The sequence below is a fragment of the Tamandua tetradactyla genome, chromosome 1 (assembly GCF_023851605.1).
Source record: "Tamandua tetradactyla isolate mTamTet1 chromosome 1, mTamTet1.pri, whole genome shotgun sequence".
NCBI lineage: Eukaryota > Metazoa > Chordata > Mammalia > Pilosa > Myrmecophagidae > Tamandua > Tamandua tetradactyla.
In genome coordinates, this window is record NC_135327.1 from 16,826,698 (window position 1) to 16,848,678 (window position 21,981).

Sequence of the window (21,981 nt, forward strand, 5' to 3'; positions counted from 1 at the left end):
AAATAAAAGTGTAGCTGCGGAAGGATTAATGAAGATTGGTGAGTAAGGCTCGCTGCATCTTAATTTTCAGGTGGAAAAAACGAATCTCAGGTTTTGGTTCTTCTGTCAGGTATTATAAGTAGAACTAGGCACCACTTAGTGGTCCATTTAATCTCCATAACAATTCTGCGAGGCAGGCACAACTTCCCTCCTTTCACAGAGGCTCCGGGTGAAGCAATTTGCGCAAGGGTCCACCGAAAAGGCCGGGTTAGATGGTCACCCTATTCCGCCGCGGACCATCACTCTTCTATCCAGGGCTGTGTGCAAAAGTTGGAAGCCGGGACTTCACAGTCCTCCCCACAAACACCGGCAACTTCCGGCAGACGGCTTGAGGGTCTCAGTGCGCTTGCGCCACCGCCCCGTGACGTTAGCACTTTGCCCACCCCTTTCTGGAAAGCGGAGCCGCTGAGCGGGCCGGCGGCCATTTTGTGAAGCGGCGAAGGAGGTGGTGGCTGCGTTGGGCTCCCGGGAAGCCGTTCGGGCTGGGGCTGTCGGCCGCGGGGCGGAGGCGCTCGCGCGGGGGGTAACTCGGGTCTGGGTTCGGGTACCGTGCAGCTCTCCCGGGTAAGACTCCCGCAGGCCCGGAACGGGCGGGGCTGTGCGGGGCTCGAGCCGCCCCTTGGTGGCCCGGGGCGGGGCCTTCGGAGGCCTCCGAGCCCGCGGTAGTGAGAGCCCAACACAAAGGGTCGGGGTAGGACTCCGGGGCACCTGAGGTGCCACTTACACTTCTGAGGCTTGAGAGGCTGCACGGAGAAGTCAAGGATGAGGATGAACCTGCGTACCGAAGTGGGGATGAGGCCGTATCGTGGACGCCCCGATGTTACGAGATGGGGAGGAGACCAAAGATGGGAAACCCAGCGGGCTGCGAAGTAACCGGGACTGCAGTGAAAACACTCGTATCCCGAAATGGTTAAGATCTTTAATTCCCCCAAATGGTGAAGAGGTTATAAATACATCTCTGTACCCCGAGTGAGGAGATAAGCATAGTGAGGGTACTCCCTCCGCTGGAGGTGGAAGGGAAGCCCCCGTGGCCTATCAAGAAAAGGGGATTACCATTAGGACACACCTGTGGGAAGGAAGCTGTAGTCGGCCCTCCCCTGTGAGCTCCGGAAGGAAGTCTCAACTGCCCGCCTCTGTTGTCTTAAGGTGGGAAGGGGTTGCTGGGAATTGCTTGCAGGTACGTAGGCATTTTCAAGAAGAGCAAAGAAGTGGGTGAATATGCCCCCGGTGGATCAGAGAATTTCAGTGAGTTGTCAGCCCCTTTGGCCCTAAATCGGGAAGGGGCTGCAGTGAGGTTGCGGTCCAAACGGGTGTTAGAGGGTGGATGCTCTTGATGGAAGGTGAATTGAGTTTTTCTGGTAAAGGCTGGGGGTTGCTAGTTTGTAGCAACGTGAAAGGGATGGAAGGGTGAGGATCTACAGGTTAGAGAGGGAATGGACAGTAGTGTAGGAGGCTTAGCTGCGAGGTTGTCAGTGCTTGGGCTTTTCGTGTATTGTGTGTGTGCTTTATAGTGAAAAATCTCAAGGGCTCCTGTTGAAGGTTATTCATGGTGGTTCAGCGGTAAACACTAGGATGTGTATATGGAGAATTGCAGGCTCTGAAGAAGAGCTTTCTGGGCCCTAAAACTCACCTTGGCTCCTGGATTCCAAGAACTGACCTTATGTGAGTTGGGGTAGTTGGCAGGAACTATTTTATGTTATTCAAGATTAGGGTGATGCCAGGCAGTGTAACCTACTGTAAAAATGAGGTTGCATCTCAAGGTTTTGTTGAAGGAGAGACTTGTTAACTGGCGTATTTTTCTAAGGGCTTCTTGCGTGAATGGTTTGAAATGGTATAATTTTTGTAAAATGTAGTACTAACAGCTGAATTGCTGGGACCTAATCTGTTTTATATTGTTATGCATTTCAGAGTATTTGCAGTTGGAAGAAGTCCCATACGTCTGGACATGTAGGGAAATCTTGCTTTGTTTTTTAATTGTAGAAATAAAATACAAGACTGGTTTGAAATTTAGTAGTTTTGATAAAATGAAGGACTTCCAGATTTAATGGGAAGTAGTGTGCAGACGTTTTCCAGGAATATTAAAAAGGAATTGGGAAGAACTGTTTCAGGTGGTTCAAATAATTTGACAGTAATTTAGTTTTTGAAGAAAATGAAATGTTTGGTATGTTTATATAAAAGACTGAGGGTGTGCGTAGTGCTTATTATTGGGTGGTTCTTGAAGTGTTTTTTAATGAAACAGGGAATGTATTTTTATATCACATAAATGCTCATTTAAATTTTGATTGCTTTGTTTATGGATTGTAACATAATTTCAAGTTTTCTTGTGTTCAAATCTGTTAGGTAAAAAATGTGAAGCTTTAGAAATCATTCTGGTAGTTACTTGGAACATTTTGTTATGTGTTAACCAGTATGTTTCAGGCTTTTTTCACTTTCTTTGATGTGCCAAATGTTTTGACGACTGCCTAATAAGGATTTGGGGGTTATTTGTACAATTTTTAGATGTGAAACTCGATTTTGTGGGCCAGTATGTTCCAGGTGTTGAGACCTAGTGACAGTATTGATACTGTTTTTATTCCATTTTGCGGAGAGCCGCTCCATCAGTTTAGGTGAATATTTTCTTCTTAGAGGCTGTAGGAAGAAAAAGTGTCAATTGTTTTGGTTGCACAAAAGATGCGTTTAGATAACCTCCCTAAAATTGCAAGGACTGTTGTCCATTTTAATATTTCCTACCTGGCCCACAAGTGGTTAATAAATGTTCATAGAATAAGTGAATATTGTCAAATGTTTTAGGCCAACTAAGCAGAAAAATAAATTCATCCTTTATAGATGTATCATTTTATTTATTCCACCCATATACCTTTTGGTTTGCATATAAGTTTAAAGCCAGCTTTTAAGTCTTAAAACCAATTGTGAAGGTGAATGTGACCAGCCAGGTTAGAATTAATATTGTTGTTTTGAAGTTTAAATGATGATGAGAATTTTTGTTGGCATTTGGGGGGACTGAAAAATAACAATAAAGTCTTTTTGGCAGGAATAAATGTCTCATTTAGAAATGCTTTTTGATTTGTTGCCTTTGAGTACTATTAATGGGAAAATTTAGTAATGTATTGTAAAAGGGGTATGTCTCCATTAGAGTCAGAAGTATTATTTCATTAAGATGATCCCACTGTCTGAAATGTGATCCATTTCGGGATGGGGTAAAATCAAGGGAACGAAGCAGTGGTTGTTTTGTAATGCCTATCATAATGTGATTATGCTGCTTATAGCTTTGTACTCATTGTGATTGATTTCTCTGTTTCTCTGTTGCTCATCTGTGAGGTGAAAATTTGAGGAGTTGCTGGGTTTTCTTGCCTTTGGATCTGAAGAACCTAGCTCTGCTGTACCTTGGTTCATGTTGATTAAAGACTGATCACTACACGAAGTTGAAATTCACTTTTGGCAGTTTATTGCTAGAAGGAGAGTGGAAATGGTCAAGTTCTAGTTTGTGCCTTCTTGATAAAGAGGATTGTTGTGAGATGCTTTATTCTTAAATTTCAGGTGATTGGGGTGGCTAGTAAATAAGAAAGTCTATCTTGTTATATAATATGCTAAATTATTTGATTCATAGTAGATATTTGAATTTGTGCGTGTATCATATTTGTAAACCTGAAGCAAAGCTGCTGTTAGGACTAATTCCTAACAAAGTGGAAAATATACTAGATCTTTTGAAATGTATTGGTGGATTTAATGCAAATCAGACACATTTTCTCCATCCCCGCCCTTGTGCTGTATATACAGGTAAAACATGTATTTAGATGTTTTGTTGTCTGGAATTATTTCAGTTTTATTCTTCTAAAATTCACCAAAACTGAAGGTGCATGAATGGATTTTTTTCTTTTTGAGATTCTGGATTCAGTTGCTAACTTGTATTTAGTAGGTTTCTGAAAACAGCTATCCGTCTCTTAACTTAATGTGCTCTTTACAAAGTGAGATGCTGAAAATAAACAAGAAAAATCGTAAAAGTACTTCAGTTCTCAGTTTCTATAGTTTCTATTTGTATTGCCCATTTGAAGAAAGAGGTATGACACCAAGGGTTGTGAATTCTGTATTTTGCCCTTGACTTTATGCATCTTTTTCCTTGGGATAGGATGGGTATGACGTTTTCCCATTGCTGGATAGAAAAGAATCACAAATGTATGTGTAGATTGATTTATAGTTTAAATTGAACACATAAAGCTTACTAGGTATTTGCCAAATTCAGCTGGGCCTTTCAACCTTTGCTTGTGGAATAAGAGGTTTCCTCTTTGTTGAAATAATTTCTGGCAACCCTGTAGAGATTTTTGAGAGTAGATATAGTGACTTTGTGCTCACTTTGCTAACCAAGGATGTCTTCTCTACGTGGACAGATGGTGCACTCTTTGGTCTGGTAGGAAAGAGGTTGAGGAATCTGTTTCCCTTATCTTCCAGAGCACATGCCCTGGTCCAGTATCCTACCTGTTGAATTGAATTCCCAGTGGGGGGTCACTTGTTTTATCATCACACGTGCTTAATAAGAAAATTATCCCAGATCTGTGGCTCCTAGAGCCAGACTTACAAATTTAAAAATTAATATTGCGATAATTCATGCTCTTCCTTATTGAGCATAGCCTTTACTTGGAGCACGATTTTTCTATTTCACATTTCCACTTTATGACTCATTGGATAAACTCCTAGAGGTGGTTTGTAAATTAAGAGTTTTTAGATTCTTTAAACTTAAATAGTAAGGATAAATTTATACAACAAATAAAAATGAATACTATGCCTGGGGCATTTGAAAGCATTGTTTATGACATTTGCATAGTTTTTTGTGGCAAGCAGTTCTACTCTTTAGGAATTTGAGTCGTTGACTAGATTTTTAGCTTGTCCTTTAGAAAAGTATGAAATAACACTTAAGAGGTTCTGAAATATATTTGGCTTTTTAGTAGTATATGTTAAACTTAGGGTGGTGTTTTGATCTTAAAAGATGTTAGTTTAAAATGAGCATCATTCTGATGAGTAGTCTTCTGGTGACCTTATTACCTAACAGTGGCAATTTTTTTCTTCTTTCTTGAATTTAAAAAAAAATGGACTTTTGCATTTGGTCTTACTTGCTCGTGTACATTGCTTGTGTATTGTTTATAACCTCACCACTTTGGAAGAAATTCCAGCAAAAGATGGGTGACCTGTATTTACATTGGGAGATATTCTTACAATGCCAGAAACTTCTAGGGATTTTTGTTTTATAAGTTTCTTGGAACTAACTGCATTGGTGTCATGGATAAGGAAAAGTTTATAAATTATAAATCCATAATATTTTGAACCCCAGTGGTTTTAACTAAGAATTAGTTCTTATGACCAGAATTTTCAGTTCATTTATGTTTTGTGATGTTTGATACTGTTTTGGTGCAGAGGAAAATATTTTGAAAGAGTAATTGCAGTAATTTCCATGAATATCCTTGAATTGATGACTTAATTTGTCCAGGAATTATTATTGTGTGAACTTGTACTTTTTTTGTCAGAAATTTGGTGGGAGCCTGGGGAAATAGGCAGCAGTTGGATTTGTGTTGGGGAATTGTCTGGGCTTTTTCATTTTACTTTGTATTAGAACTAACTGGTTTAATTATTAAGTAATAGAAGCAGTTACCAGCTGGGAAAGCCGAGCTGTATGGCTGTTTTAATTTTCAATTGATTTCATTCTTGCCTAGGCTAATTTATGATACATTATTGATATATGTAAATATATCATGCTTTAAGAGATACTCAAATTTGAAAGCAATACCAAGTAATAAGCATGTGTGTGGGATTTTGGTACATGTCTTTCCTCTTTTTTTTTTTTTTGGTATACATTCTAATGAAGTACTCTCGTGGTTTCATACTCGCCTTCTTAATGTACGGTTCAGTGTGGCCTGTGCGTGTTGTTTTGTGTTTCTTGCATTGATTTTTGCCTCCGTTTATTCTCTATTGCAGTCTAAAAGTTGGTTTTAATTGGTTGCCCACAGGATTGACTTGGCCTCTACTTCTTGTTAAGAAAATACATCTCTTGTTTTATCAGGTAAGAGATTTTGAATAGAGGGTTTGTTTTTATACAAAATAAAATGAGATAACAAATAACATGAAAATATATATAGTAACAAAATTGTCCTTTTTTACAAGCTTATCTGAGGGATTGAGGGGTTGGACTGGGTGCCTTGAACAGTTGTTTCTTCCTTTGGGGATCAGTTTTATATGGAAGCATTCCTCCTTCATTCCTGATTGAAAGGCAGTAAGTTGCTGGTTTTTTTCCTCAGCATTCTAGTCTAATTATAAATGCACATGCTTGTTACTGGTATGGTTATTCATATTCCTTAGAGGTATAGGTTTAGATATATATTATAGTACAAATCTTAGACTTCAGAATGAACTTTAGATATTGCAGTCTAACCCTCTTGTTTAAATAGCCAATCTAGGCTCCAGATAGATTAAAAGTCAAGGTCAAGCAGGTATTTGGTAGTAGAATAGCAGGTAATATTTCATATTTTTTAAAAACTAGAAAGTAATTGTTTCCCTCTGCAGACATCTTTATGAATAAATCTTATGCTCTATTTAGGTTTAATCCTCAGCTCTTTTCTAGCAGGTAATATGAGGAAGATTTTCAGTAGCATGTTTTCATGTACACCTTGTACAGACTTTTACTAAATCCCTTCTTTAAACAGCATACTGTTTAGAGACTTACTCTGTCACTTTAGCCCTTTATGTAGTTTTTTTGTGGGATCATATGAGGTTCTCTTTTTATTAATGTCCTAATGCAAACTAACATCTTTTATGTTGTTTGGGCTACCTAGATTACCCATGATGTTTTCCCCCATGTAAAGGGTTTTGGCATTTTTTGAAGTTGAACAGGAATGTTACCTCAATTTTGCATATAGTCCTATGTTGTAGAGTCAGTAAGGAATTCACATTTTGTTTAATGACTTGAAACTTTGATGAACTTCTTTTAGGCTGCTAAATAGAAATAAGGAGAAAAGAGACTATTAGTGTGATGATTTTTAGTTACTTTTTATTGTTGACTTTTGCGGACCAAAAATGGAAAGCTTCCACACCAAAATTTCAAGTGTTACATAATAGTCTCACAGCATTCTGTTTAATTCTTGATTAAATTTGAAAATGGCTTTTATTTTGTGTAAGAGTGTGAGAAAACTGTCAAAGCCAAATAACATATTTCTCTTATAATACTGAGATATTTTTATAGATTTTGATGGATTCAATTAATGTTCATATAATACTTAACATTGAAGAACTATTTTCATAAAGTTACAGACTTCTTAGAGCCACAAGGAAACTTTGCCCTCTCTTGTGCTCTCATGTGAGAAGTGATAAAACCAAAGCTCAAATAATTTTTAACTTCCCAGGGGTAACAGAGCCAATTTAATAGGTTTGTATTTAAAAGTTGACTTTTAAGATGGCTTTGAAATACCTTATGTTTTGATCACATTAATTTCAAATTAATATTTTTTCTAGTTCCAGGAATTTGATTTGTTTCACTTTACGAAGGCCTGCCCTTGCATTTGTTCTTAGAAACTATTATAACTGAAATACTACTGACTTTTGACTTAGATTTGGGGAAGTCTTTTCTTTTTTAATTAGCTCAAAATGGTCATGATCTGAGGAGATCAGTGAACACCAGAGAGAATCCCTTAAGAATTGTCTTGGGTCGGACTTTAAAAGTCACTGAATAAAGTTCAAACCCTAGCTCCTCTAAAACAAAACCAAGCCAAAATAAAATCCTCATTGCCAGCCTTCCCTGGGGAAAAATAAATCTTTCTTTCCTCCCTCCGTCCCTTCCTCCCTCTCTGTCTCTCTCTCTCTCATTCTTTTTTTTCTAGTATGGGAAGTCATTGGACCTGATATTTAATTAAAACAGCCAATATGGACAAGTGTAACCAGGGGTACTTTTCGGGGTAATGAATATATATGAACTTAAATTTTGGCTATTCTATTCAGTATTTCTTTTGGATTCTTAGTATGTGTTAACTTGTTTGTAATAAGTAATTCCATTTGTAGTTATATTTAGTAAGTACAATTAAGGCAGAGTGAGGAGTTTTAGGATGAAATACGGAGTCAGTTCTTATTTGAGACTTTCACTTTAGTATTAAGTATTATTTGTAATTGATTAGTATTCTAGATTTCTGATTCTGTTGGATTTTCAGACTCTAAGCCGTGAAAATGACACTGATAATTCTATGAAGTTGTCAAGTTTAGAGGAAAGTTGCTAAGCCGATTTTAAATATTAACTTTCATGCTCCTTTACATATTTTTCCTCTATAGATTGTTAAGCTTTGTTTCCTGATTTGACTTGCACATTTCTTTTAAATCATAATGAATAAATTAGTGGTCTGAATGATGTAATTGGTAATTTTATTGTCCTCTGGTTGCTTTTTTTCCCGAAACTTTTGAGTCTTGGTACTGAATTACTAACTTCTGAATCTTGGGACTGAACTTCTAATTGTTTTCAGAATTAATGTCTTTTGGAAGTTGAAATCATTTAGGTTTTATAGTTGTAAATGGCACGCAATGTTCAGTTTTTAGAATACCCAAATTAAGACATTGTCTGTGATAGCCTGAGGAAATATTTGAGGGCTTAATATGGTAGCTGGTCATTCTTGTAGCTAAAAATTTGGTTTGATAAACAGGAGTCTGACTTGGCCGTTGCCTTTTCTCATCTGCAGGTGTGTGTGGTTTCAGCGCAGCATGGCTGTGGTCATCCGTTTGCAAGGTCTCCCAATTGTGGCGGGGACCATGGACATTCGCCACTTCTTCTCTGGATTGACCATCCCTGATGGGGGCGTGCATATTGTAGGGGGTGAACTGGGTGAGGCTTTCATCGTTTTTGCCACTGATGAAGATGCAAGGCTTGGTATGATGCGCACAGGTGGTACAATTAAAGGGTCAAAAGTAACACTATTGTTAAGTAGTAAAACGGAAATGCAGAATATGATTGAACTGAGTCGTAGGCGTTTTGAAACTGCCAACTTAGACATGCCACCAGCGAATACTAGTAGGTCAGGACCACCACCTAGCTCAGGAATGAGTGGCAGGGTAAACTTGCCTACAACAGTACCCAACTTTAATAATCCTTCGCCTAGTGTAGTTACTGCTGCCACTTCTGTTCATGAAAGCAGCAAAAACATACAGACATTTTCCACAGCCAGCATAGGAACTGCCCCTCCAAATATGGGGGCTTCTTTTGGGAGCCCAACGTTTAGCTCAACCATTCCGAGCACAGCCTCTCCAATGAACACGGTCCCACCACCACCAATTCCTCCAATCCCAGCGATGCCATCTTTGCCACCAATGCCGTCCATTCCCCCAATACCAGTTCCTCCTCCAGTACCTACAATGCCTCCTGTGCCTCCTGTGCCCCCAATCCCACCAGTCCCTTCTGTGCCACCTATGACCCCACTGCCACCCATGTCAGGCTTGCCGCCCTTGAACCCGCCACCTGTGACGCCTCTACCTGCTGGAATGAATGGCTCTGGAGCACCCATAAATATGAACAGTAACCTGAACCCTATGTTTCTGGGTCCTTTGAATCCTGTTAATCCTATACAGATGAACTCTCAAAGCAGTGTGAAGCCACTTCCCATCAACCCTGATGATCTGTATGTCAGTGTGCATGGAATGCCCTTTTCTGCAATGGAAAATGATGTCAGAGAGTTTTTTCATGGGCTCCGTGTTGATGCAGTACATTTGTTGAAAGATCATGTAGGTCGAAATAATGGGAATGGATTGGTTAAGTTTCTCTCCCCTCAAGATACATTTGAAGCTTTGAAACGAAACAGAATGCTGATGATTCAACGCTATGTAGAAGTTAGCCCTGCCACAGAGAGACAGTGGGTAGCTGCTGGAGGCCATATCACTTTTAAGCAAAATATGGGACCTTCTGGACAAACCCATCCCCCTCCTCAGACACTTCCCAGGTCAAAATCGCCCAGTGGGCAGAAAAGGTCAAGGTCAAGATCACCACATGAGGCTGGCTTTTGTGTTTACTTGAAAGGGCTACCATTTGAAGCAGAAAACAAACATGTCATTGATTTTTTTAAGAAGTTAGATATTGTGGAAGATAGTATTTATATAGCATATGGACCCAATGGGAAAGCAACTGGTGAAGGCTTTGTAGAGTTCAGGAATGAGGCTGACTACAAGGCTGCTTTGTGCCGTCATAAACAATACATGGGCAATCGCTTTATTCAAGTTCACCCAATTACTAAGAAAGGTATGCTGGAAAAGATTGATATGATTCGAAAAAGACTGCAGAACTTCGGCTATGACCAGAGAGAAATGATGTTAAATCCAGAAGGGGATGTCAACTCTGCCAAAGTCTGTGCCCACATTACAAATATTCCATTCAGCATTACCAAGATGGATGTTCTTCAGTTCCTAGAGGGAATCCCAGTGGACGAAAATGCTGTACATGTTCTTGTTGATAACAATGGGCAAGGTCTAGGACAGGCATTGGTTCAGTTTAAGAATGAAGATGATGCACGTAAGTCTGAACGCTTACACCGTAAAAAACTTAATGGGAGAGAAGCTTTTGTTCATATAGTTACCCTGGAAGACATGAGAGAGATTGAGAAAAATCCCCCTGTCCAAGGGAAAAAGGGGTTAAAGATGCCTGTGCCAGGTAATCCTCCAGTTCCAGGAATGCCTGGTGCTGGAATGCCCAATGCAGGAATGCCCGGTGCTGGAATTCCTGGTGCGGGAATGCCCGGTGCAGGAATGCCCAATGCAGGAATGCCTAGTGCAGGAGGTGAAGAGCATGCCTTCTTGACTGTAGGATCAAAGGAGGCCAACAATGGGCCTCCATTTAACTTTCCTGGTAATTTTGGTGCGTCTAATGCCTTTGGGCCACCACTCCCTCCTCCAGGATTAGGAGGGACCTTTGGTGATGCTAGGCCTGGTATGCCTTCAGTTGGAAACAGTGGTTTGCCTGGTCTAGGACTGGATGTTCCAGGTTTTGGAAGTGGACCAAATAATTTAAGTGGGCCATCAGGATTTGGAGGGGGCCCTCAGAATTTTGGAAATGGCCCTGGTAGTTTGGGTGGTCCCCCTGCCTTTGGAAGTGGCCCTCCTGGTCTTGGAAATGCCCCTGGACATTTGAGTGGGCCACCAGCCTTTGGGCCTGGGCCTGGCCCTGGCCCAATCCACATTGGGGGACCCCCTGGCTTTGGATCTAGTTCTGGAAAACCAGGACCAACAGTCATTAAAGTGCAGAATATGCCCTTCACTGTGTCTATTGATGAGATTTTAGATTTCTTTTATGGCTATCAAGTAATCCCAGGCTCAGTGTGTTTAAAATACAATGAAAAAGGTATGCCAACAGGTGAAGCCATGGTGGCTTTCGAATCTCGAGATGAAGCCACAGCTGCTGTCATTGACTTAAATGACAGGCCTATAGGCTCAAGGAAAGTAAAACTTGTATTAGGGTAGCTGTTCACATCAATTCTTTACGTAGAGTAGAACTTCATAGTGTTGTGATTAATGCATCCAGATTGTTTTCCTAGTATTTCCAGATTAGAACCTGTGGATTGTTTCAATTGCAAGTAGATTGGTTTCCATAACATAGAGCATTGGTTGTTTACAGAAGACTCACTACCAGGATAAACATTGCTGTATGTTACAGTAGAGCTGTCTGGAGAGAACACAAAAATTATTTTGGCATACCATTAGAGAAAACTTTTGTAAAACTCAAATGACCACATAAAGCTTATCAAGGAGTCTAGATTGGTTTTGTTTTATATCATATGGGATGAAGAAAATAGAAATGTCAGTAGAGCTCATTAAGGGCGCTTCTTGCCAGCTGCTAAAATATAGAAGTTGGCTCCTATTGGAATATAGTTTAAAGCTGGACAGATTTGCTTTGTTATAGGGTCAAAGCTTTGTCTAAAGTCCTCGTTTTCTTTTAAAATTGAATAAAATCTCTGTATACAGATTCATTGTATGTACCTTTATTGCTTCTTGAGGGTTCTTGCTGTATAGACAGTCTTGCTTCTGAAGTTGCTGCTTTGTTTGCCTAATTGACTGACTTGTAAATGAGCAGAACTGTGGTGTTTTTTTTTTCTTTTTTTAAATATAAAACTCCACACACGGTTTGTGCTATTACCTTGAACTTTGATTTCTGATGTCACACTTACAACTTTGTGGAATAAGACTTTTGCCACAAAAATAAACTATGGAATCCTCTACCTACCAGCACTTTTTTGGTTTGCCTGCCACATTTTGTTTAGTTTAAAAATTGTTTATGTTGTTTGGATGGCATCAAAAACCAGGAACAACTTTTTATAATCAGTGTTTAAATGCTTGATTTGAAGTCCTGTCCATGATGGACTAATTGTTTTGGCAATTTCCTTCTGTCCCAGTTGATGTGAAACTTCGGCCTATAAGTAAATAAAGAGGGGTCTATTCACAAGAAAGCATTACTGTATCTAGTTTTAAAAACTGAAGTTGCAATTGTTAGCTCTGGTAGCAATGGTATTAAAAGTCATAAGATGGTTCATAGATTGATTTCCTTATAATCCTGTTACTGCGAGGCTTTTTGGTGTAGTTGTTCGATCAAGAGCCTGTTTACAAGAATTCTTCATACAGACTGCAAATGCCGTGGGGAGAGAATTGAAGCTCCTTGCCCTTTCATATTCCTTTCTTTGGCATTCAGGACACTAAGGCAGGAGGACTGCATGGGTTCTGGTTAATAAGTGACCTTGTCATGTAAAGATCTGCCTTAAAAAGTCCTGCTCTTTGCCACAGAAGGCTCCACTTAGTTACTTTCCTTAGTTAAAATTCCCTGAAGGTGTATCACATTATATTATAAACATGCAGAATAGAAGAGTGATGAGATATCATGAAAAACAAATTTTGTCCTTTACATGACCCTCTTGTCTTGGTTTGAAACATCCCCAACATTTCCTGCAAATCAATGTACTTACAACAGGGCAGCCTTTTAAAAGATATATTTCCTATTCAAAAAATATAGTGCCTTTTTTTGTGTTGCAAGTCAGTGGAACACTGAAAACAGCGTTGTGTAATTTATAGTTAAGAATGGCAACAGTTTCATTTGTGTGATGAGATTTGGAAAGCCTTTTCATCACTACATTCTTAGAGGATTGACAGTACAGGATTTTCGTTTAGAGAAAGGATTGTTTGGATTGTCAAAGAAGAGGTGGCTACTGTGTTGTGGATCTTTTAATAATTCATGAATACAAATTTGCTTTGACAGATCATTAGATATTATCTCAATTTAAAAAGCAATATGATGTTTGTATATGCTGTTCAATTTAAGTTTACTGTTAAGTAATCACTTCTCATTCCAAAGACAGTACAAAAAACTTCAGCGCTGCTTGGGAGTCTTATTTCAAGATTTTTTCCCTCGTTGGAAAGCTAACTATTTTCATTTTAGGAAAACGGGTTGATTGAAGATCAAAGTCTTTTATCTTTTTTCACAATTTGTTTTGGTTCTGTGTTCGTATATTCTTATTAAATATTTCATATACTTTATTGCACCTACTTTGTTATTTCTGCTTATTTCTATATCTTAGATAAATGCTAAAAAAGAAAACTTGATTTCATTGTTCATTGAATTAAATAAATTAAGAAAATAGTGATTTGTGTAGAAATTGGAGAGAATTGTGTTTCATATTTGGTTAAATCACAACAGTACTTACCTTGTTGTGAAATGTAATTAAATGCTTTGCCCTTTGGAACTGGATTTTTGTGTATCTAAGATTCATTACCAGAGTGCTAACTGCTAAGCATTACTGTTCATCTTATTCTGGGAGTTGGAGTTTCAGTTTAAAAAAATTCTTGAAAATGTGTTCTGTGAAACTGTTCATACCCCTCTTTCCGCAGATTTTCTCATAAGTAGGTTTGGGGTAGAAATGAATTTACATTATTTTCTCATTTGCTTTGTATGGTATGAAGGATTTGTAAAGCTTTGCTCAAAGTTGTGTGCATTTGTAAACACTTATATTTTCAATTTTCTGTGTAAATTTTATTGTCTGTTTTTTGGTGACTGATTAATGGAAGAAAATCTTTTCCATTAGGATTAATTTTTTTCTCCCTCCTATGCTGAGTCTATTGGTGTTCATTTTTCTTTTGGTTTAAAGGACTAGAGAAATCTACAAAATGTATTTCATACAGAAATTTGTAAATTTTTTTCTGAACTTTAGTGAAACATAGCTCACAAGCAAAATTTAGAGGTGTTTCTGTGTTTACACTGTCGTTTGTACAATCATTAGTAGCTTTTTTTTTTTTAATGCAACACAGTATTAAGTGAAATGCAGTTCCTAGCATTGTGTTCCAATTTGCCAAGGCAACAACAATGAAAATTCCATTAGGAGACCTTTTATTCAAAATTTAAAAGAATATTCATTGTAGTGTGGTCAGTCTTAACCCACTGGATAAAAATCTAGGGCTGTGTATAGAAGCGAACAAACATACATTTTGGGTGGAAAATTGGATGAAAATAAGAATACACGAAAGCCTTAATCAAGCTCCCTTTTAATGGATTCTGTCATTATGTGTAGGTGTGAGTCAAGTGTGTAAAAATAAAATCTCATCAATTTTAAGAAGATTTGAAAAATGAGTAAAAAAAGTAAAATTGCTGCTATCAAATCTTTTGAAAAAAATTTCTGGCAGTGATCATTTTAAAAAATAATTTCCCATCATTTCAAAATTGCCACACTTAAATAGTTTTATTGGCAGTTCTACTGTAGTCCAGAAATCAACCATAATAAACTTGTTGCCATTATGGCCACAGTGTTGCCAGCAAAAATTGCCTTGGCATCCTTCAACAGAGGTTTTTTGTTTATAAATATGAAGTCTTGAATACTGTTCAATAAACTTGTCACAAAATAAAACATACTGATGCTGTTAATGCTTTAACTGTACAAGAGTACTTTACTGAGCTAGAAGATAATTGACTCCTATGGGGAAGTGAAGTGAATGTCTTGAAACATTGAGGCTTTTTTTTTTTTTTTAACTCCCCAAAATATTTTGTGCCTTTGGAAAGGTGGATTTGGTGATCTTGGAGGTAACAATTACTGCTTATCCTTGTCTGCTAATGCTGACGTGTGGAAAGAAGAGGATACATGAAACGTCAGGGAGGAAATTTGATTCTAGGTCAAATCCCATGGTATCTGCCTTTCCAGAATTTTACTATGTGTATTTTGCTAGCAGGCCACATAATTATGTGGATTCGGAAAGAACTGGAGACCAGGTGCTCAGATGTTCCTTTTCACAGAAGGTGTTTAGAAGGGGCTGTGAATTATTTTTAAAAACTGATTACTGTAGGGAGCAGTCAGTTGCACTTCTGAAGCTTTGTTTTTTTGTTTTTATTTTTCGTTGGTATGTGAGGTCTTTGAGGTGAGGAAAAAGGGAGAGGAATCTAAAATATTGCAGCTTTGACTTTAATGCTCTTTGTCCACACATTTCAACTTCTAAAAAAATTAGCAATTGAAAAGTCCATAAACTCTAGTCTTTTTAATCTGGATTGGAGTTGCAGAGACTAGAGGGTTCCTCTTTATAACCAAAGCTCTTTAAAAATGTTAATAGTTTTTTTCTTTGTCATGAAGGATGTTAGCCTGTATTTGAGTTTGCACACCCTGTTCATTTTAAAAGGATTTAGAAGGACATACTTATTCCTTGTGGTAGTAGAACTGTTTCAAAATGGTCAAGATTTGATTTAAGCATTTGAAAAAGCCCTCAGTGAAATCAGCTGTCAACGGAGATCTTTACCATCTGGAAGGGGTGAACTTTGTGTGATATGAGTCTTCCTTTTTTGCTTAAGAGTGCTCACACATTGTATTCATTTCTATAATTCATTGTTGTCTTCGTCTGGAATTTACACCAAGAAAGAGTTTATTAATTATTTGCATAACACCATTCTCTTCCCACCCTAAAAAACTAGAACTTTATGGGATTGGGTAGAATCCAAATTTATGGCTTTCCTTTTTTATTCAAAAATTACTTTGTCTTTTTATAATTAAACCTGAAAAGTCACATTGCCTTGTAAAATATTCTAGAAAGACTACTCTGGTAGTGGCACAATTTTATGATGCTGTAATGGCTTAATGGTTTTTCTGAGAAAATCCTTTCACCAGCAAGTTTTCTCACACTTGTGCCTGCTCAGGTAAATTTTAATTTTTTACTGTGCTCTTTCTGGGTTTATTTTTGGCATTGTGAGCTACTTTGTGCCAGAGAATCTCACAGGCATCCTAGTGTATGGTTCATATTCTGGGTCAACATAACTAGCAACCAGCAACCAAGGGGCAAAAAGTCACCTGATAGAGGCATTCCAGCTCCAGGAAGAGAAGGGCCTAAAACTCTGGAGGCAGGAAATGGTGCTGGGGAAGAACCCATTAACAAGATTCTTTGGATTCTATAGCAAGCCTCAGGAGCCTCCCCCAGCTCTGCAAACAGCAGCTGTAGAGAAGTTTGGTATTTGGCACAGCAGAGCTATTAGAGTTGCACCCCAGCTGTTTCCCGATGTTTGATCTCTGATCTTAGCATCTCAATTTAAAATCATTTTCCTAATCAGTGACTTACCATTGAGAGTAGGAGGGGGCTTTAATGAGGCATTGATCAGCAGAGAACATAATCAATACAAATACAGATTGAATGAGCTTAACTCATGTCAGGAGTGAGCTATGCTGTATTCAAATGGTGTTGCCTCTTGGAATTTTTTTCCTTTGCTGTTCAGATATTGCCAGTTTTCTTCCCTTCACCCCTGCTTATATAGTACGTCTGCTGGTAACCAGACTTAGGAGATTTCCTTAGACTGAACATCCCTCACTGTTGACTCAATAGCCCAGCCTCCTAATGGGGGGTAGGGGGAATAGTTGACTCATAGTTCTTGATTAGAAAATAAGATTTGTCACCTATGCATCTGTGCAACATATCAAATGTAGAATCATTGTGTCACCACAAGTTACCTATTAATCTTCACATAGTGGAAGAAGCCTAAGAAGAGTTAAGAAATTAAGCTTCTTAAGGGGTCTTAAATCATACCAACTGGTGCTGCTTTTTGCTTTCCTCATTTTCTTTTGCTCCATTTGAAACTGAGCTAATGTTACCTGCCACTCTACACCCCCACACATTGGTTTGCAATAAAGGGTGGTCACTTCCTTATATGTAATTCTTGTGTTTTGGATGGGACCAGCATTGACCCTCCGCTATAAATCTGTAAAGTGGTAGAAGGAGTAATGCAACAGCTACTTACTGAAGCAGATACTTCTGATTACCTTTGCCTCTATGACTGTTAAATTACCAGGTGGGTTTCAGAGCCTCCTGCTTAATGAGACTGGAAACGTTCAAGTTTTTAAGACAGTTTCATGTGGATCTACAGCTTGACTATATCTGAATCCCAAACTAACTGGTTTCTTAGAAGTATGCTGTGCTGGGAGAGGAGGCAAAATAAGATGCCTTGTTCTTCAAGTGTTTAAAGTCTTACATTACATGCAGGTCTCAGCTGTACATAGCCACCACACTCATGTACTACAGGAATTGGGTAAAAGCTTTCCTGGCCACTTGCTAAATTATGGTCAACAGAATAAGTTGTAATGTAAGCTGAGAGAAGTTGCCGGCTTGATCCCTAACCAAGGTTCTTGGGGAGAAAGTGTGGTAATTTAGTAATAAAGTGATTAATGGTGATTAATGTGAGAGGCAAAGTGGGCACTGCCTAAAATGGGGCCTGTCCTGGAACTCTTTGAAGTTGGCCCATAACAGCATAGCCTGTGAGGTTCCCACAGCCTGAGAATAGTTAGTTGGGCAGGCAGGCAGGTGAGACTTGATTCTAAGAGAGTCCAGGCCCAGTAGAAGGAAGAGGTTTTCTTCTTTTTATTTGATAAACATGCTCTAGGCTGACATAATTCAGTGAACTTCCCATCAATTTAACCTCTTAGGCATAGTTGGCTACCTGATGTTTACCTTTCTAGGTTTGGATAGATTTGATACTTTTCTTTTTTTCTATTTAAAATGTCCATCCCTTGGTTTTTGTTCTGTTTCCCAAATCAGCACTGGCCAGTAGAACTTCCTTCAGTGGAAATTGGTCCAGCTTGTACTGATACAGTAAATATTAGCCACATATTATTAGGCTGTTGTATTAGACAGCACAGCTCTAGACTTACTTCCTCTTCCATATTAGAAATTTTTATGTAGAAAGCTGTTTCATATTGCATCTTTGGAGACCTCCATTTTAAGCAATATTGTCCAATAGAAATCTAGTCATGTAATTTTTTTTAGCATTTTCTAGTAGCCAGGTTAAAAAAGAAACAGGTGAAATTAATAATCTATTTTAACTCTATATTTGAAATATTACCATTTTAACAAACTGATATAAATTAATATTTCATCCTTTTACACTAAATCTGGTGCATATTTTTTACTATTCAGCATAATTCAAACTATTCAATAGCCACACCCGACTAGGACCTATCCCTTTGGACAGCATGGATTTAGAAAGTAAAAAAAGTTCCAAATCTACTACTACTTTCAACTGCATTTTTTCCTCTTGGACATTCTAATTTTATGCTGAGCATTCCTCCTAAACTTTACCCCCTCTTGTTTTTTGCAGTTTTTTCAAGAGAACTTGCCCAAGTCACCTTTTTTCATGGTCCACATTGGAGGTTAACTAGAGAACAGTTTTATCTTAATCCTGCACCAGAATAAGAACTAGAATTCCCTTCTCTGCACCCCACACACCTACAATTGCAAGTGGGCAAACCAGTCTGTGGCTGTATTGTGGAAATCGTCTTTTTCTTAGTCTCCCTAACATGCAAATTCTGAAGGATAATCCATTTTAAGATTTCCCAGATATTCCAAATGAATTTATTCCAGTGGGAGGTGGGTAGGGACTTACATGGACAACGGGTAGGTTTCTTTTCCAGTCTGCTGCTTTCATTCATTTACTCAGCTCCCTTTGTACCATAAACCGCATTGCATACAGGAGATGGAGAAGTTTATTGGCAATACCCCTAGAGACACTTAGGGATGTGGTCCAGTGCTGTTGTCTCAGTAAGCCTCCAGATAATAGAGAGGCAGGGGTCTCATTAAAACACTATACATTCCAGCAGGACAGGATGGGGGCAGAATGGATAAATCCAGTAGACGTGAAAATTTTGGTATAAATCACATTTTTCTGCAGTGAATCCTGTTTGCACTATTCATTGCTACTTTCATGAATTCCTGTAAATGTGGAGACCAGCACTTCCATTCATCCCTCAGCAGTCAGACAAGTACAGAGTGTGGATGCAGAATTACTTTTGCTCTGTGCAAGGCTAGTTACTAGTTATGGGAAGTGGCCACAAATTCCTTTGGCTACAAATGCCTCTTCATTGCTCTTTTTCAGGCCAAATGGACTTAAGGTTGAACCGGGTTGCAGGATGTTCACTGTTGCTAAGCAGGGTGGATATAGAAATGACATTTTTTGGAATGGTTTTATTACTTGTTACTATGTGACCCAGGACAAGTCATTTTCCTGCTCTGGCATTGTTTTTTTGCAAAATGGAATTAAACGAGATAATCTCATTTTATATCTAGTTTTAAGCTCTGAGTGATAACCCAGCCATTCTGTCATTGGAAATGTGCAGTGAATTTGGTTCTAGACTGAAGAGAGGCCACGAATGTATCTCAAAATTTTGATCTGAGACTGCTCTACCGCTTCTTCTGAGTGTGGTTAATTATCCCACACTGCAGTTTGAAAACTTCACTAGAAGAGAAAAATTGTAGGGATCTTCATTTTTCGTTTTGAGGCTGTTCTGTCCTGCCATTTAAATTCTCTGGAGCCGGGGAATACCAGAGACTTTCCTTCCAGTTTGTCCTATGAATCAACACCTAGTTACTGAAACTGCGAAAGGTTCCAGTGCTGCATTTAACCATTTATATGAGCATTAAAAGGAAGAAACACTGGGCACTTTGCCAGGCAGTTGAGCATTTTGTGTGGTTCTTCTCATCTAATATACACAAAAACCCTGTGAAGTTGGCATTATTACCCCCACTTTACAGAAGAGGGGAATCCAGGTGAAGAGAAGCCAAGTAACTTGAACAATGTCTTATAGTCAGTAAGGGATAAATGGTAATTATTCGGTCAGGCTGCCTCTATTTGCATGGCTTCAGAGGCAGACATCTCCCTCACTTCTTTATTGTCTCCCTGACTTTGGGAAAGATACATAAAGCAACTGCCTTCTGAGCCCGCTGAGGAAGGGGCTCCAGCCTGGCTACAATGACTTTCAGTTCTCCATTCCCACATATAGTGTGGCGGGGCAGACATCTGTTGGTAAGGCTACTTGGCCTCCACGGCCATGATTGCAGGATGGGACCTGAACTTAGCTTTCAGCTAAGCATGTGGAGGCTTTGTGTGAACATGTTCAGGGCTTAGGGTAGAGAAAAAACGCTTTCTGTTTTCCTTCCCACTATTTGTGTCTTCCTTGAAAGCCATGCATCCCTCTTTAGTTTACTTGATCATATCCTTTCCTCTCCTCAAGAAGGGTTCTCTTTGGAGAATTGGGTTCAGATTGAATTTGTCCAACTTTGGTTAAATCTTTGGGGATGTTGGAGTTGGATCAGTAGCTTCCAAACTTTTGACCTCCACGTTATAGCAGAATGGGAAACCCTGTGGCCGTCTGTACCTGTTCCTCCTTTCCACTTTTTGCATGCACAAGCCTGTTTTAAGCCTTGCAGTGTTGCCAAATATTATGTAGCAACCAGACTTCTTAGTATTGTGTGGATCTAAACAAAATTGTTGTTTAAAATTTTACTTTATGAATGCAATTTAGTAGCTCTTAGTTATATTTATAAGTAAAGATAATCTTTTATAGTTAAGGATTTGCATTTTTTTTATTGTGGGTTTTTTGCTTTTTTTTGTATGCTGTATGGCAGGATCACATTTCATTCTTTTTCCATGTGAAGATCCTGTTATTGCAGCACCATTTGTTGAATTTTTTTGCTTGTTTGTCTTTTGGGGAAGTGCATAGGCTGGGAATCAAACCCAGGTCTCCCGCATGGCAGGCAAGAATTCTACCACTGAACTACCCTTGCACTCCCAGAATTTGCTTTTTTTTTTTTTTTTGGTTCAGTGTGTGACTTATGAGGATTTAAATCTGGAGAATTCATGAGTTAGGGAGAGAAGCAGGGGTAGGAAAAAGACAAACTTGTTTGCCTTCTCTGTGTTCCTTGGGGAGGCAGAGAAGTAAGGGAAGAACGTGTGTGGGGTGGGGTATATTTGTCTTTTCAAGTTTATGGAAAAATAATATTTGATGGTTGGTGTTCCCTCCATTGGGAAGGTATAAAGGATTTCCTTATTGGCTTTCAAGACTTGATCCCCCATCTGAGCTGCTCCAGCATGCCAAGGTAGGCAACAGGAGCATGTGAGCGTATCTTTGGTTTGTTGAAAGAGTGATCCTGCCACCTGGACACTTACGGGGCTCTGTTCCTCCTTATAGCCTGTTCTGACTGCACGATCTCTATTCAACTTCTGTGTCATTACCTAAGGTGGACAAGAGAGAACTGGAATTGAAGGCCAGTCAGTGCCTTTCCGGTTAGGCTTTTGGAATTGCAAGAGGACAGTGTAAGTCCTGAGCTTGAAGAAGTGATAGATTAATCCAGGCTCACCTAGCATTGAATTGGATCTAGGAGAAAACAACTGTCCTTGAGTCTAAGAAGATTACAGTTATAACCTCCCAAGGCAGGGGAGGGAACGCCATAGATGGTGAGGAAGTGCAAGGACTCCCTATTAGTGGTATGCTGATAAACTGGCTGGGATTGGGGGTAAGGGATAGGGAAGCCCTGATTTTTAGCATCTGTCCAATTTCTGTAGTTTAAAACCCTTACCATGGCCACCTGCTTACAAAGTTCTCTTACTATTTAAAAATCGGGTCTTGGAAGTAATATATGCTTGCTCCAGGATACGGCTGCAGACCT

The 21,981-nt window shown here is 39.0% G+C and overlaps 2 protein-coding genes across 11 annotated transcripts in view; both read left to right on the forward strand.

Annotated features, from left to right (window-relative positions):
• The first annotated feature begins 420 nt into the window (after window positions 1-420).
• The window catches only part of CPNE1 (copine 1), a 34,180-nt gene continuing 12,619 nt past the window's right edge, over window positions 421-21,981 (forward strand). The window contains exons 1-2 of one of the 10 annotated variants that reach the window (XM_077170125.1): window positions 547-603; window positions 6,036-6,088. Coding sequence is in view for 4 of the 10 variants with exons in the window: in XM_077170084.1 (XP_077026199.1) it covers window positions 857-948; window positions 6,004-6,088 (177 nt within the window). In the remaining 6 variants the exon portion in view is untranslated. The other 9 variants (XM_077170084.1, XM_077170153.1, XM_077170134.1 and 6 more) reach the window with 9 other exon arrangements.
• On the forward strand, window positions 5,999-13,568 carry RBM12 (RNA binding motif protein 12). The gene is made up of 2 exons (XM_077170069.1): window positions 5,999-6,088; window positions 8,742-13,568. The coding sequence occupies exon 2, from the start codon at window positions 8,764-8,766 to the stop codon at window positions 11,500-11,502; it is 2,739 nt and encodes a 912-aa protein (XP_077026184.1). The 5' UTR covers window positions 5,999-6,088; window positions 8,742-8,763; the 3' UTR covers window positions 11,503-13,568.

Bases quoted from the DNA above. Each gene is read 5' to 3' on its own strand.
- RBM12 (XM_077170069.1), top strand. From the start codon at position 8,764: ATGGCTGTGGTCATCCGTTTGCAAGGTCTCCCAATTGTGGCGGGGACC.